This window comes from Phyllostomus discolor, chromosome 12, assembly GCF_004126475.2.
Source record: "Phyllostomus discolor isolate MPI-MPIP mPhyDis1 chromosome 12, mPhyDis1.pri.v3, whole genome shotgun sequence".
NCBI lineage: Eukaryota > Metazoa > Chordata > Mammalia > Chiroptera > Phyllostomidae > Phyllostomus > Phyllostomus discolor.
In genome coordinates this window covers 45,545,742-45,558,618 of record NC_040914.2, presented here as the reverse complement: position 1 = coordinate 45,558,618, position 12,877 = coordinate 45,545,742, and the positions used below count along the sequence as shown (strand labels likewise).

Genomic DNA, 12,877 nt, shown 5'->3' with positions numbered 1-12,877 from the left:
GGGCCTGCTGAGCGAGCGCGTGGGACGCGGCGGGGACCGCGTGGCGACGTGGTCTGGACTCCGACACAACACGGCCACTAAGGCTCATCCCAGCTGCGCACCGCGGGCACCAGCCCGGCGCACGGCTGACACTGAGCGTGCCCCGATGATGGGTGCTGGGCCGGGTCAGACGACCGACAGGCTCCACGGGGAGGGTGGCGGTGCGGGGGACGCCCAGAGGGAGAGGAGGGGCCACCACGTGGGGGTCCTGGGGTGTGGGGCGGCTGAAAGGACCCCCTTCCGTAGGCTTTACGACTCCAGACACCCTCACTGCAGCTCGGCACCCCGAGTCCCCACCCCCCCACGCGGCTCAGTCGGCAGAGACGCTGGCTCTCCTGCAGGGCCACAGAGGCGGGAGCCGGCTGGGCGGGCTGGAGGGGCCTTCACCGCCCCGTGAAAGCAGGGGCAGCACAGGGGCCGGCAGGACCTTGGGCCGTCTGGGAGCCCTGGGCCAGCGCACTCGGCTGGTGACAGCGGACCCAGCCTGCTCCCTCCACCCGCCCAGCAGGGGGTCCCAGCACCGTGCGGCCCCGGGCAGCAGGGCCGTCCCTGTGACCTGCGGTCCCCGAAGGCGGCTGCGCTGCGGTTCACGGTGCCCAGCGCAGATGGCACCCTGAACCCCGCTGAGCGAGCCCTCGAAGGGCCTGGCCGCCCTCTCCTCACACAGTTAAAACCCTGGCGCCAGCCGCCACCAGCCCCCACACCACAGACCCCAGGGAAGCGCTTCGGAGGTCCCCTGTGCGGCTGCAGGAAGGCGAGGGGCAGGCGAGGGCTGGGGGGCACCTGGGAGCCGCCCTGCGAGGTGCCCGCTGCGAGGAGGACAACCGGGCCCCCTCGGGCGGCCCAAGTGGGCTCAGCCCCTGGCAGCTGGCTGAGGGTCACGTGGCGCCCCAGCTGCTCCCGCAGCCCCTCCTGGGGAGACGGGCTCCAGCCACCTGTCCCTCCTGGGACCCCAGGGGCTCCTTCCCCCCAGCCCCACCCCCTCCTCGCTGCTCAGGGAAGTCCCGAAATGAAGTCATTTGATCACAGGCTCATTCCCCGCCACACGCGCTGACTGGGCCCGGGCAGTGCCAGGGGAGGGGCCGGAGCCCACTCGGGGGCCAGGCCAGGGCCTCGGCCTGGTGGTCACCGCACGACTGCCCCAGCTCTCCCCCCCGCCCCCCCCCCCCGGGGCTGGGACAACGCTCATCTCCTGTGACCCCCAGCCGTGTGGCCAGGACCCTCTCTGGACTAATGCGAAAGAAGGAAAACGGAGAACACCGTGTACACAATCCACTCGGCAAACAGTCACTGAGGGCCCACCCCGGGCCAGTGAGGGGTCAGCCCTGGGGGCACGGAGCTGGGTGACACTCTGAGGCGCCCCCCCCTGCCCCGGGAGCAGACGTGCCCTCGAGGCCAGCAGACCACGAGAGACACGCTCCCAAGGACAATTCAACACGTACAGGCCCGGGCACACGCTTGAGAAATCCTCCCGCATCACAGAATCATAACAGCCTCCAGCCAGAATTCTAGAAGGTGTTTTCTTCAGAGGGTGGCAGAGAGATCATGACATTCATTCACAGTTCAGCCTCCGAGAATCCTGAAAAGATTCGTCAGGTTCAAAGCCCGGCTGTGCCCAGCAAACAGGTCGGCGTGCCCTCGAGAAACAGCAGCTACGGCGGCACGGCGCCACCCGAGACCCCAGACACACGGGGAAACACGCAGAACACGCGTGTGTGCGGCATTTCAGGTCAAGTGGGTGCCAAGAGTACTCATCACTAAACGGTGGGACGAGCAGAGCCGGCTAAACACGTGGACAGAAACGAGGGCGTCATGACTACGACCCAGGCAGTGAGACAACCCCGTGTGACACCGAGGATGGGCCGGGCGCCCGCACCCACCGCGCATGCGCGAGCTCCCCCGGCCGCGGGGCTCCGCCGGGGGGCGCAGCCGGGCCTGGGCGCCGTGTGCGTCCAGGCGAAGAGGGAGAAGTGCCCGTTCGGGACAGAACGCGCCCTCTCAGCGTTTCCACGGGAATCAGAAGTTCCCCCACGTTTCTCTCCAAGAGTGAAACCCCGGTGGCCCCGGCCATGCCCGACTGAGACCCCGGCCAGGGCGCTGGCTCCGCGGCCCAGACGCCTCCCGTGCCTCAGAGGCTGGCCCTCTGCACCTCGGGGTCGGAGGGGGGGGGTCCCAGCACGCCCCCCGCAGGCCGTGAAGTGCACACTGCTGCTCTGAGGACCCCCTGACGGCGGGCTGCGGGGGCAGGAAGGAGCCCGCACCTGGAGAAGACAGGTGGGGTCCGGCACGACAGAGTCCCCAGGCCTCCGGTCCGAGGACCCCGCCCCCCGCCCCCCAGTCTCCCTGGTCCACGCTCCCGGACATGCTCCCGCTCCCGGCCTGCGTCTCTGCAGCAGCGACCCCACTGGCGTGGTATCCTCTGACCCCGCACCCCAAACCCTCCTCTTCGATCCTCCCGTCCCATCCTGTGCCCCCTGCCGGCACCTCTCCGGTGGCCCCCGCCGCCCCGTGCGCCCCACGGGACTGGAGCCTCCTGTCCGCACAGCGGCGTGTGGACGCCGGCCTCCACCACCTGCCCCGGCTGTGCCGGTGCCCCTGCACACCCCCGCACACCCCCGCTCGCTCCTGGAGGCCCAGGCCAAAGGTCCTACCTACGGGCCATCAGATGTCCCTACAGAACCGCTCCCTCATCCCCGCAAACGCCACGTGTGATGACACAGCAGCTCAGCTCCCGCCTTCGGGTGACCTCTGGACTCCGCCCCAAAGGTCGGGGCCAGCAGGGGCCACCAAGAGGCAGGCAAGTGACCGTCCAGATGGGGAAGTCGCCACCGGAGGGAGGGACAGGGGAGAGAGGGAGGGAGGGAGGCAGGGTGCCCACAGGCTGCTCGGAACGGTGGTGGTGAGGGGGACGACTGCTGCTTCTGGCACTCGCGGGGGCAGGTCTGGGTTTCGGGGCCGGGTCTCAGGCAGTCCTCTCACGCCCAGTGACAGGCACGAGAACGCTGGAAGCAGCTCGAGAAAGCAGAACGAAGCTCAGATGAAAAAACAGGCCTCGGGGCCGTGCAGGGCACTCAGCTGGTTGGCGCAGCGTCCCAGCACCCCAAGGCCGGGGGTTCGATCCCCGGTCCGGGCACGCACGAGAACCAGTGAAGGGAGCCACCAACGAACGGACAACAAATCGATGTGTTTCTCTGTCTCTCTCACATCAAGTAATACAGATGTGAGATTTTTAAATAAAAAAAAAAATAGACTATCATCCCAAACTGATAAATCACTGTAGGTTCCACAGCTCCTCCCGAGTGTTTCAAAATCACGAGCCTGGAAACAACCCCGAGGGGCCTGGCCCGGCACCAGCAACGAACATGTGACTTTTCCCTGGGAGGGTTTTGAAATCTCGTGTGTCAGCCCAGCGACCGGCGCGGGGAAGGGAAGTGGCCCCGGCTCCCCTCCCAGCTGCGTGGGGCCCCCCGTCCCTCCCGAGAACCGACAAACCCTGCTCCCTCTGTTTAAGCTGCCGTCTTCACGCCGACATACTCGTGGCTTTTATTAAAACAATTACATGAATTCTGAACGAAATCCCTGGAAGACTGAGCAGGAAGCCAGACCCTGCGGTAGGGGTGGGGGTGGGGGTGGGGGGACGTCCTCCCGCTCACCGCCCTGGGAGGGGAGGTGCAGGAAGGGCCCAGAGGCTGTGCCGCCCCTAACAGCCAGCGCCCTCTTCTGAAGAGCACACGCCACGAGAGAAAAGCTGTTTTGTGGACCCATCCTCCGAGAACACCTTCGTTAGCTTTAACGATGTAGCAGAGATGAGCGGCTGGGGGGGGCAGACTCGATGTGGGCCCACAGCCAGGACGGAGACCAGCCCCCCCACCCCAGAAGAAGCGCAACAAGGACGCCAGGGAGGGGCCAGCCTTGGCGAGGCCACCTGGGCGACAGGTGTCACCCTGACCTGGTGGAGGACGAGGCCGCTCCCGGGCCTGTCCGCACGCCTGCCGGTTCGGACGGGAGGGAGCGAGCGCGTGGCCTTGAAGCGACCACAGGCCACGTTCCCACGGCGCTGGCACGGCCGGCGGGAGCCCGGGTTTATGAGCTTGGGGCAGGAAAACGCCGGGCACCGCAGCCTGCAGGGGTTTCCACACCCCATGCGATACCACGCCACTCTGGCTTAGTGTTAACCTAAAAGGGGAACTTGTGAGCCCCGGCCGGGTGGCTCATTTGATCGGAGCGTCATCCTGATACTCCAAGGTTGCGGGTTCGATCCCCGGTCAGGGCACATATAAGAATCGACCGATGTGTGCGTAAATAAGTGGAACGACAAATTGATGTTTCTCTCTCTCTCTCTCTCAAATCACTAAAAAAATTTAAAAAGCAGGACACACGAACAACGGACTTGCAACGGGATCTTAGACACTGGTTTGGGAGGGGCTGACTCTGAAGCTCCGCCCAGCAGAGGTTGGGGGTCCGGGGAGCCTGATCCCAGGCACCTGCCTGGCCCAAGAGTGAATTTACAGGACAGCCCGGGAGGCACGCAGGCTCCTAACAGTCTTGTAAGGCAGAAGTGGTGTCTCAAGACGGTGCCAGGTGAATAGGTGAATGAAATCTTAGGGGGGGAAAAAAACAACCCTGGCCGGAGTGGCTCAGTGGGTTGGACATCGTTCTGCAGGGCGCAAGGTCGCCGGTTCGATCCCCGGTCAGGGCACGTGCCAGAGGCAGGCGATCGATGCTTCTCTCCCTGTCTTTCTCCTTCCCTTCCCCTCTCTCTAAAATAAGCACAATCTTTTGAAAGGAAGTGTCAGGTGGTTCTCCTGCATCCCTCTGTCATGCACCCGCTCCGGGGGCAAGCTGGGGGCTGTGAGGACCTGCGGCTCTGCAGGGGGGCAACCACGAAACTCTCCCCACCAGGGACGCCAGGGCCCCCAGGAGCTCCCTCAGAAAGGCCCAGGGGACGACGCCAGTGTGCGGGGGGCAGCTGTGACAAGTGACTGCCTGGGGACAGAAACCTCAAGGCCTCCGGGGAATGGTGTTGAGTGGGTATCAGGCCCCAAAGCCGTGCTCTGCAGTGAGAGACTCGAAATGCAAAGAGGATGCACAGATGAAAACCACAGAGTGCCCCTGAGGACCAGGGCCCGGCCGCCGGTGCTTCCCCGATGCCACCCAGTTCTCTTCCGTCCTCTCCCTCACAGCCACAGAGAGCTGTCCCTCAGGGGGGACGGCACAGAGGCCCGCGGCCGCGGTGGGCTCGGGGGACGGGCAGAAACGCGGTCCCTGAGCCCCGGCCTGGCCTCCCACCTGGACCAGAACCTGCAGGGACCCCTGGGGGCTTCGTCCTCACACAGGTGCGAGGAGCCCCCTTCTGGGGCAGGTGGAGCCGGGCCCGCACGCTGCCCCGGGGGGCGAACACGGGGGTGCCGTGCACAGGGTGCTCGCTACACCAGCCTTGTCCGCGGCTGCAGGGCGAGGCCCTCAGAGACGCGGGTGGACGCACGCGGAGCCACGCCGACCCCACCGGCCATTCCCGGCACCGCCACCCGCCCGCTCCCAGCCCACCCCCTGGACACTGATCACCCACACCGTTCACTTCCAGCCCTCGGGGACTCACCGTCTGCGACCCTGCCACCGCCCCAGTGGGGGCAGGTGCGCCTGGAGAATCTCGACGCAACACCCGAAAACTGAATGAGCCCCATTTCCGACTCGTGGCTCACGGTGGGACACACAGCGAACACCGGCAAACGGCTGCAGTCACAGTGTCACTACGGTTCTCGTGTCCGGGAAAGGTTCCGGTGCCGGAGCTGCCGCCCCCCCGAGCGGTGGCACTCGGTTTCCTCACTGGGTCGGGCGGGGACAGGGCGGGCTGGTCCCCGAGGGCCCCTTGGGTCCCGACTCGAGGAGAGTGTCCCTGGGGAACAAAGCTCAGGGCCCCTCCCAGCTCACAGAGCCACTCACAGGCAACCCAGGCCAGGTGGGGCTGCGTCCTCGTCACAGCCCAGAACGGAGCGGGACAAGCTCCCTGCGGCCACAGGCGCCCCTCCACTCCCGCCCCTCGCCCTGTGCCCAGCAAACCTGCTGGCGGAGCAGCTGACCGGCGGCCGCACTGCCCTCCTGCAGTGTGGTCAGTGTGGTCGCCTTCCCACAAGCCCAGCCCCGCCCCCGCACAGCAGAGGGCCGCACAGGGAAGCACAGACTAGGCTTGCTGCCAGGAAATTCCTCTTCTAATCCAAGACCAACCTCTCTGATAACACAGACCTGCCCGCCTGACACCAGAGGCCTGGCCACCTCCTACAGGCAGGTCCCCAGGAGGCAGGTCCCCACCGTGGCTCTGATGGCTCGGGGGTGAGGAGGCCCGGGCTCCCCACGCCCGACTCCCCTTTCTACACCGGAGTCCTGTCATCCCAGCAACCCACCAGAAGAAGCATTAAAAGGAGTGGGGCCGCCCTTGCCGGCGCGGCTCCCTTGGCTGGAGTGTCGTCGTCCCCTAAACTGAAAGGTTGCAGGTTCAATCCCCAGTCGGGGCACGTGCGGGAGGCAACCGATGGATTTTTCTCTCTTACATCAACGTCTTTCTTCTCTTTTCTCTTTTCTCCCTCTCTCTCTCCTCTCTCTCTTTATTTCTTTTCTTCCTCCCTCCCTCCTTCTTTCCATCTCTCCCTCCTTCCTTCCTTCCTCTCGCTCTCTCTCCCTTCCTCTCTCTCTAAAAGCAATTAAAAAAAAAAGTCCTTGGGTGAAAATTGAAAAAAAAAAAAAAGAGAGAGGGATGCTGAGCTCGTGTGACAAAGAAGACAGCTTAGTGGCCCAAGGAGAACCCAGTGCCTGAGCAGCTCACAATTCTACCGAAGTCTGACCACCGTGTGCTTGTCCTCTCCGGAGAGTCCGGCTCGGGAACCAGCAAAGGCAGCTCTCTCCAAGTCCGCACCGCCCACAGCACTTCCTGCGCGGAGCACGGATTTCTGGCTCGGGGCCACCTCCCAGGCGAGACTCCCCTCCCCTTCATTTGCTGTGGACGGGCGCCAGACCTCCCAGAGAACCGAAAACCTGGTGGCCATCTGATACTCCCGAGGACGGCGGACAAATATGGTTTCTCTCAAAGTTGTTTTTTTTTTTTTCTTCCCAAGGCCCTTGCAATTTTTTGATTCTATCAAGTGCTGATCTATTTTTAAAGTCTTGGTGCTGTTGTTTCTTAAGTGAACAGAAAATTTCCCCCCGTGTGTGCAGAAATGGCGTGATGCTTGCAGCACAAGCGGATGTCAGTGCATTTGCTGAATGAACGCACGCAGGGGAGTGCAGCCCACACCGCCCCGCCCCGGCTGCCTCGAGGACACCAGGGCCCTGACGTGGTCTCTGGGCGCACCTAGCGCGCCCTGACTGTGCTCTGAGAACAGGGGCGCGGCGCTGAGCCACGGCCAGACCTCGGCCCACGGGGAGCTCAGGTTCTGCTGGGACTGCAGCCCCGGACGACCCTCCGCTGCACGGGGCGACCCACTTCCGGGGCAACCCCAGTCCCGATCTCCGGCTGACCTGGGGTTCCCAGTGCTGCTGGGTCTGCTGCTCTTCGCTGGGCGTGCCCTCGGCAGAGGGCTCTGCTCTGCACAGACGCTGCCTGCAGTGTTCCCCACCGCCGCGCTCTCCCGGAGTCAACTCAGCAGACGCTTGCTCATCGGAAGCAGCCCTGCCGTCCACCTCGCCATTTCCAGGCCACAGTCGCCCTCCGAGGGCTGGGCCTGGGAGCATGGGGTCACCCCTGACGCGTCACTGAGCCCCGCTCTTGCACGAACCTCTAAAAGAACCGACGACCCCGATCAAAACTGCCCGCCCGGGCCCAGTCTGAGAGTCCTGCCTCAGGGGCAGGTTCTCCTCTCTGGGGGATAGGGCTGCACATGCCAAAGCCCCCGCCCCAGGCGCACTGCCTGCCCCGCAGGAGCCCCAGTGAGGCCACCTCGAGCCCACCATCTACTTTATACACCTGCACGCCAAGAGCGGCCCTCTCATTGTTAAGTGTTTGTAAAAAAAAAAAAAAAATCGAAAGCACGATAGTTTGTGACACATGAAACTTATGTGAAATTTCGGCACCTGTAAATACAAATGCTGGGAACACGGCGACCTCACTCTGCGGCTGTGTGATGGCACTCGTGCAGGAGGAATGCCTCTCGCCGCGGGGCCCTTTCCACGGCACACCCGCCCACCGGTGCGCGTGTGCTCGGAGCCCAGGCTGCGGCACCAAATACCAGAGACCTGAAGGCGCAGGACCGGCCGAAATGGGGGTCGGTCGTCCCTCTTGGGCCCTCGATGCTGTTCCCTGAGTGGCAGCTACCTGCATGGCACGGGGTGACAATGGCGTCCGATACACTCGAGAGTTCTGGCTGACTGCTTCTAAGGAAGGGGTCGCCGCTCACCCCAAAACCGGTGCGCGCTGGGCTCCCCGGTTCAACAAGCAAGCGCCTACTGGGCGCCTGCTCTGCGCCAGGCCCGGGGCTGGACGACGAGGACAGACAGACAGACAGACAGACACACACACACACGCACACGGCCGTCCTCGGGGGCTGCGCCACAACCAGGACTGTGTGCCAGGCAGCGATGTCGCACCTGTCGCTGTAGGGCCCTCGCGGAACTCCGTGATGCGGGAGCCGCGGCGGCCAGGAAAAGTCCCACCTCCGTCACAGGCCGTCCGTCCAGACCCCGGGGCTGTTGTCCCGCGCACCCCAGGAGCCCGGCCCGCCACACCTGGCCTGTGCCGAACGCACCACGGTCACCCAGGCCGACGAGTGTTTGCCATTGAAGCCGAGAGCGGCTTCAGCACCCCCGAACGCGCCTTTTCCCCACACACGTGGCTTCAGCATAGGAATGCACGGGTGGCTGTTCGGTCACGCGTGACTTGGGGACCAACGCACGTGTCCGGCGGAGTACCGGAGCCCTCAGGAAAGGGGGCGGGGGCGGAGGCCTCGCCCGCTGCCCATGCTCCCTGCTCCAGACACTGCGCAGACCTGGCGGGGCGGAGCCGCCGAGCTTCACCCGCCGTCAGCCACGAGCTAAATGCGGGCAGCCCACCACCGCCTCCGCGCCTCGGGCCTCAGCAGAGCTCAGCGAGAAAGAGGCCTTCCGCCCCCCTGCACCCCCACAGGAAGCATCGGCCTCTGCCTGAGGGTTGCGGCGGTCCTTCCTACACACGCTGGTAAGACGGCCCCGGTGCTTTCTCGCAGCACAGAAAGCACAAGGCAAACGCAGTGGCAGAGAAACCGCTGCGCCGTATCTCGGCAGCCGCTGCTCTCCAGAGTCTGAGAAGGCAGATGTGTCAGCACAGACCACGCATGCGCGCACACACACACATGCTGCATTTCGGACGCCCCCTGGTCGCCAGTCTGTCCTTGCAGAGAGGGTCTGGGCCTGGGTTCACGACCGCAGGCCCGCCCGCCCCCACCCCTGGCGTCCAGCCCCTCCTCTGTGAAATCAGGCGCTGAACCAGGTCCCCGGGCTCAGCAACAGAGAAGCTGACCAAGAAATTCCAGTATCAGCTTACGCTGGGAGTCAGGCAGTAAAACGTCTTGTAGAAGCCCAACAAAACCACAGCTTCTCCAGAGAAGGCGGAAAGACGCTGGAAAATGAGAAACATATGCTCGCACCAGAAGCGAATTGCTGATTTTTCTTTTCTTCTCTCCTGAGCCCATCTGTCAAAGGAAATGGTGTCTGCACAGTTACATGCAGCTAGCTGAAGTCTCAGCAGGACCTGCCCCCCCTCCCTTGAAAGGCTCCTGGGAAATCAGGGTCCCCCACGGCAGGGGAACCCTGACGTGGAGGGTGAGTCAGCCACTGGAGCTGAACGGCGAGAAGGAACATCAATGGCTAATGTCCACTTTTACCACCACAAGAGTGTTCTTCTCAAAAGGAACTGCTGATCACTAAAATTCACCCTTCCTAAAACACACCCCCACGCTGAGACGCCACATCTGGACACCCCCCTTCCTTCAGGGAGGGGGCTTCTTCCGCTCCCAGTCCCATTGTTTTCAGAAAGCAGACCGCTGGCCTTGGGCACGCTGTCCCAGTCTGTCACTGAGCCAACTGTACGTGTCAGAATAGTCCTGCCCAGTCAGCAACCCACCTGGAAATCAGTTTCTTTTTTTAAAAAGAAATATTCTGGCCCTGATGAGTGTGGCTCAGTGGGTTGGGCATCATCCTCCAAACCGAAAGGTCACCGGTTCGATTCCCAGTCAGGGCCCGTGCCTGAGTTGTGGGGCAGGTCCCTGGTTGGGGGTGTACAAGAGGCAACCAAGCAAAGCTTTCCTCTCTTTCTCTCCCTTCCTCTCTCTCTACAAAGGAAATTAAAAAATCCTTTTTTTAAAGGAATATTCTGAACACACTAAGACGGACCCAATAACATCATGAACACTGGGGTGCCCACCACCCAGTCCTAGAGACACACTGGGAGCCACCCGTTCCCACGCACTCGCTCTCTCTTTCCAAGTGGACTGCCGCCCAGGCCCAGGGCTCACCCCCGCAAGCAGGCCTCCCACCGCCCGCACGCCGGAGACAGTCACACCATCTTCTGAAACCCCCGCAGAACCGGTGTCCTTCTGCATGCAATGCCTCCGTCAGTAAGTACGTCTTTCTTGCCAAGTTTGCGTGTGAGTCCTTCGTGTTCACACCCACAGCTCTCGGTCCTTCATGTGCACCTGCTGCCTCGTATTCCATGACGTGAAGACAGCACGTGCGTGCCCCCGACCCTACTACAGTTTCCCACGGCTGCCTGGTTGTGTGTGCTCCCCGCCAGCCCCTTCCCACAACATCCACCAGGACCCCTCCGGCCACCTGAGGGGGAGGCGCGATTCCCCACTGAGCAGAGGACGCCGGGACGACCTCACCCGCATGTGCGAGAGGCGGGCTCGGGCTGCAGGTTCCAGCTCCGGCCGCTTTAAGGCCACGCTTGCTTCCCACACGGCACTCAGGGCCCCAGGTACGCAGACAACTCCGCTATTCAAAAAACCCTACACAGAAAACCCGATAGCGGGCTCCAGAGCCATCCGAGAAAATCTGATGCCGGAGGCTGTTTCCTCTTCTCGCCAGCCAGCCAGCCCACAGCGCCCTGTCGAGCAGGGAGGCTCCACGTGCAGTGAGGACAAGCCTCTCTTTGGCATGCCCAGCTTCACGCAGCCTCGCTGGGGCCGTGCCCAAGTTCACACAAGCGCTTTCTAAGGAAGCCGCAGGAGCACTGCGACCCTGCGTGGCTTCCTTTGCAGAAGCGGGCTGTCTGCGCCCACTCGGGGACAGGATGTGGGGGTCTGCTGGAACGCCCTGGGGACCAGCCCCAGCTGCTGTGGCTCCGGGGTTCCGGGAACAGTGCTGTGCTCACAGGGCCGAGGCAGCAGGCACAGCTTACTCTGCGCTGCACTTGGCCTGCTTTCCAGAAAGTTGTCATTCGTCCCAGCCCAGCCCTGCTGCTCTGGGGGAAAGCCCAGCTTACAACACGCAGGAGAAATGAGAAAGAGGAGTGAGGGAGGGCGGGGGCGTGCAGCCACCAGGCTGGCGGCAAGCGCGGGAGAGGCCGGGGCTGGGGCCCCGAGCTCAGTGATGGGGCCCCAGGGCCGGGGAGGCCTCTGCACCTCGACTGTGGCCTGTGGCCTGCAGACTGCAACCCACATTTCTGCATTATCTCCCACACCTCCTTCCTTCCGACAACCAGGAAGACCTCATGCTGGTAGCAGCAGCCCAGTCCCAACTTCCAGCCAAAATAAGGAGCAAGAAAACAGCTCTGCCCGGGCTGGCTGTGTGACCTCAGCTGGGGGGGTCCCTGCCCCACTCTGTGCAAGACACTGATGGCAGGGACACTCCCTCGGCAGTCTCACGGATTTGACCGCTGTTCCTCCCCGTCCTGGGAAGACACAGCTGAGGCACAGGGATGTGCGGTCACTCAGCCAAGGTCAACAAGTCTGCAGTCCTGGGCCACGGGGAGGGGAGCACAGGACACGCCAGGGAGACGGGAACACAGAGCCAGGTCAGGAAGGTCAGAGGACAGTGGCCACCAGGTAAAGGGCATGAGATGGGACTCGGGGACAGAGTTTGGGGTAGAAGGGGGGAAACGAAGGCACCCAGGCCTCAGAGAAAGGAAGATGGAAGGGGAGGGTTCAATGGGCAGACCTGCGTGGGGCTGGGAGTCGGCCAAGGGGCGGGGGTGGTTCTAGGCTGAGGTGCGGGTCTTGGGTGTGGGCTGAGAGGGTGCTTCTGAGGTGCAGGCTGCGGAGCGGGCTCTAGGGTGCGCGCCCGGGAGTGGGTTCTAGGGAACGGGCTCTAGGGTGCGGGCTCCCACCTTGAGCACCGTGACGGCGCCCCCGCTGTGCACCTGGAAGTGCGCGGGCGGCTCGGCGCCGGGCTCCGCCGCCTCGTCGGGACCCTGGTAGCTGAAGCAGGCGTCGGCTATGTCCAGGTGGCCGAGCGGCAGCGCGTCCTGCGGACTCTTGAAGTAGTAGAGGTAGCAGCGCCGCGCGTCGAACACGAACCAGCGGTTGCGGTAGCCCCGCAGAGGGCCCTTGCCGGACAGCTTCTGCAGGTAGCCGCACAGCCGCGCGGGCTCCCGCCCCAGCCCCGCGCCTTCGCCGCCGCCCTCATCAGCGCGGGCCCCGGGCCCCGGCATCGCCCGCCGCGCGCCCACTGCAGCCCTGCCGGGCGCTCGCCCGCGCTGCCGCCGCCGCAGCCGCACCCTCCTACCCGCCCCGCCCTCGCACGCAAGGCGGCTTGGGACTTGTAGTTCCGCCCCCGCCACGCCCACGACTTGCGCGCGCAGAGCCGCCTGGGACTTGTAGTCAGTTCGCTCCCACCCACCCCTGCCCCCCACCCCCTAGTCCCGGGACAGGGCCAA

General features: G+C 64.0%; 1 protein-coding gene across 2 annotated transcripts in view; it reads right to left on the bottom strand.

The window, feature by feature from the left end:
• TBC1D2B (TBC1 domain family member 2B) overlaps positions 1-12,688 on the bottom strand; it is a 29,943-nt gene extending 17,255 nt beyond the window's left edge. For both annotated transcript variants that reach the window (XM_028502457.2, XM_036013283.1), the window contains exon 1: positions 12,329-12,688. In XM_028502457.2, coding sequence (XP_028358258.1) covers positions 12,329-12,652 — 324 coding nt within the window. In that variant the 5' untranslated portion in view covers positions 12,653-12,688. The remainder of the gene's footprint in view (positions 1-12,328) is intronic.
• Between the last annotated feature and the right edge of the window lie 189 nt (positions 12,689-12,877).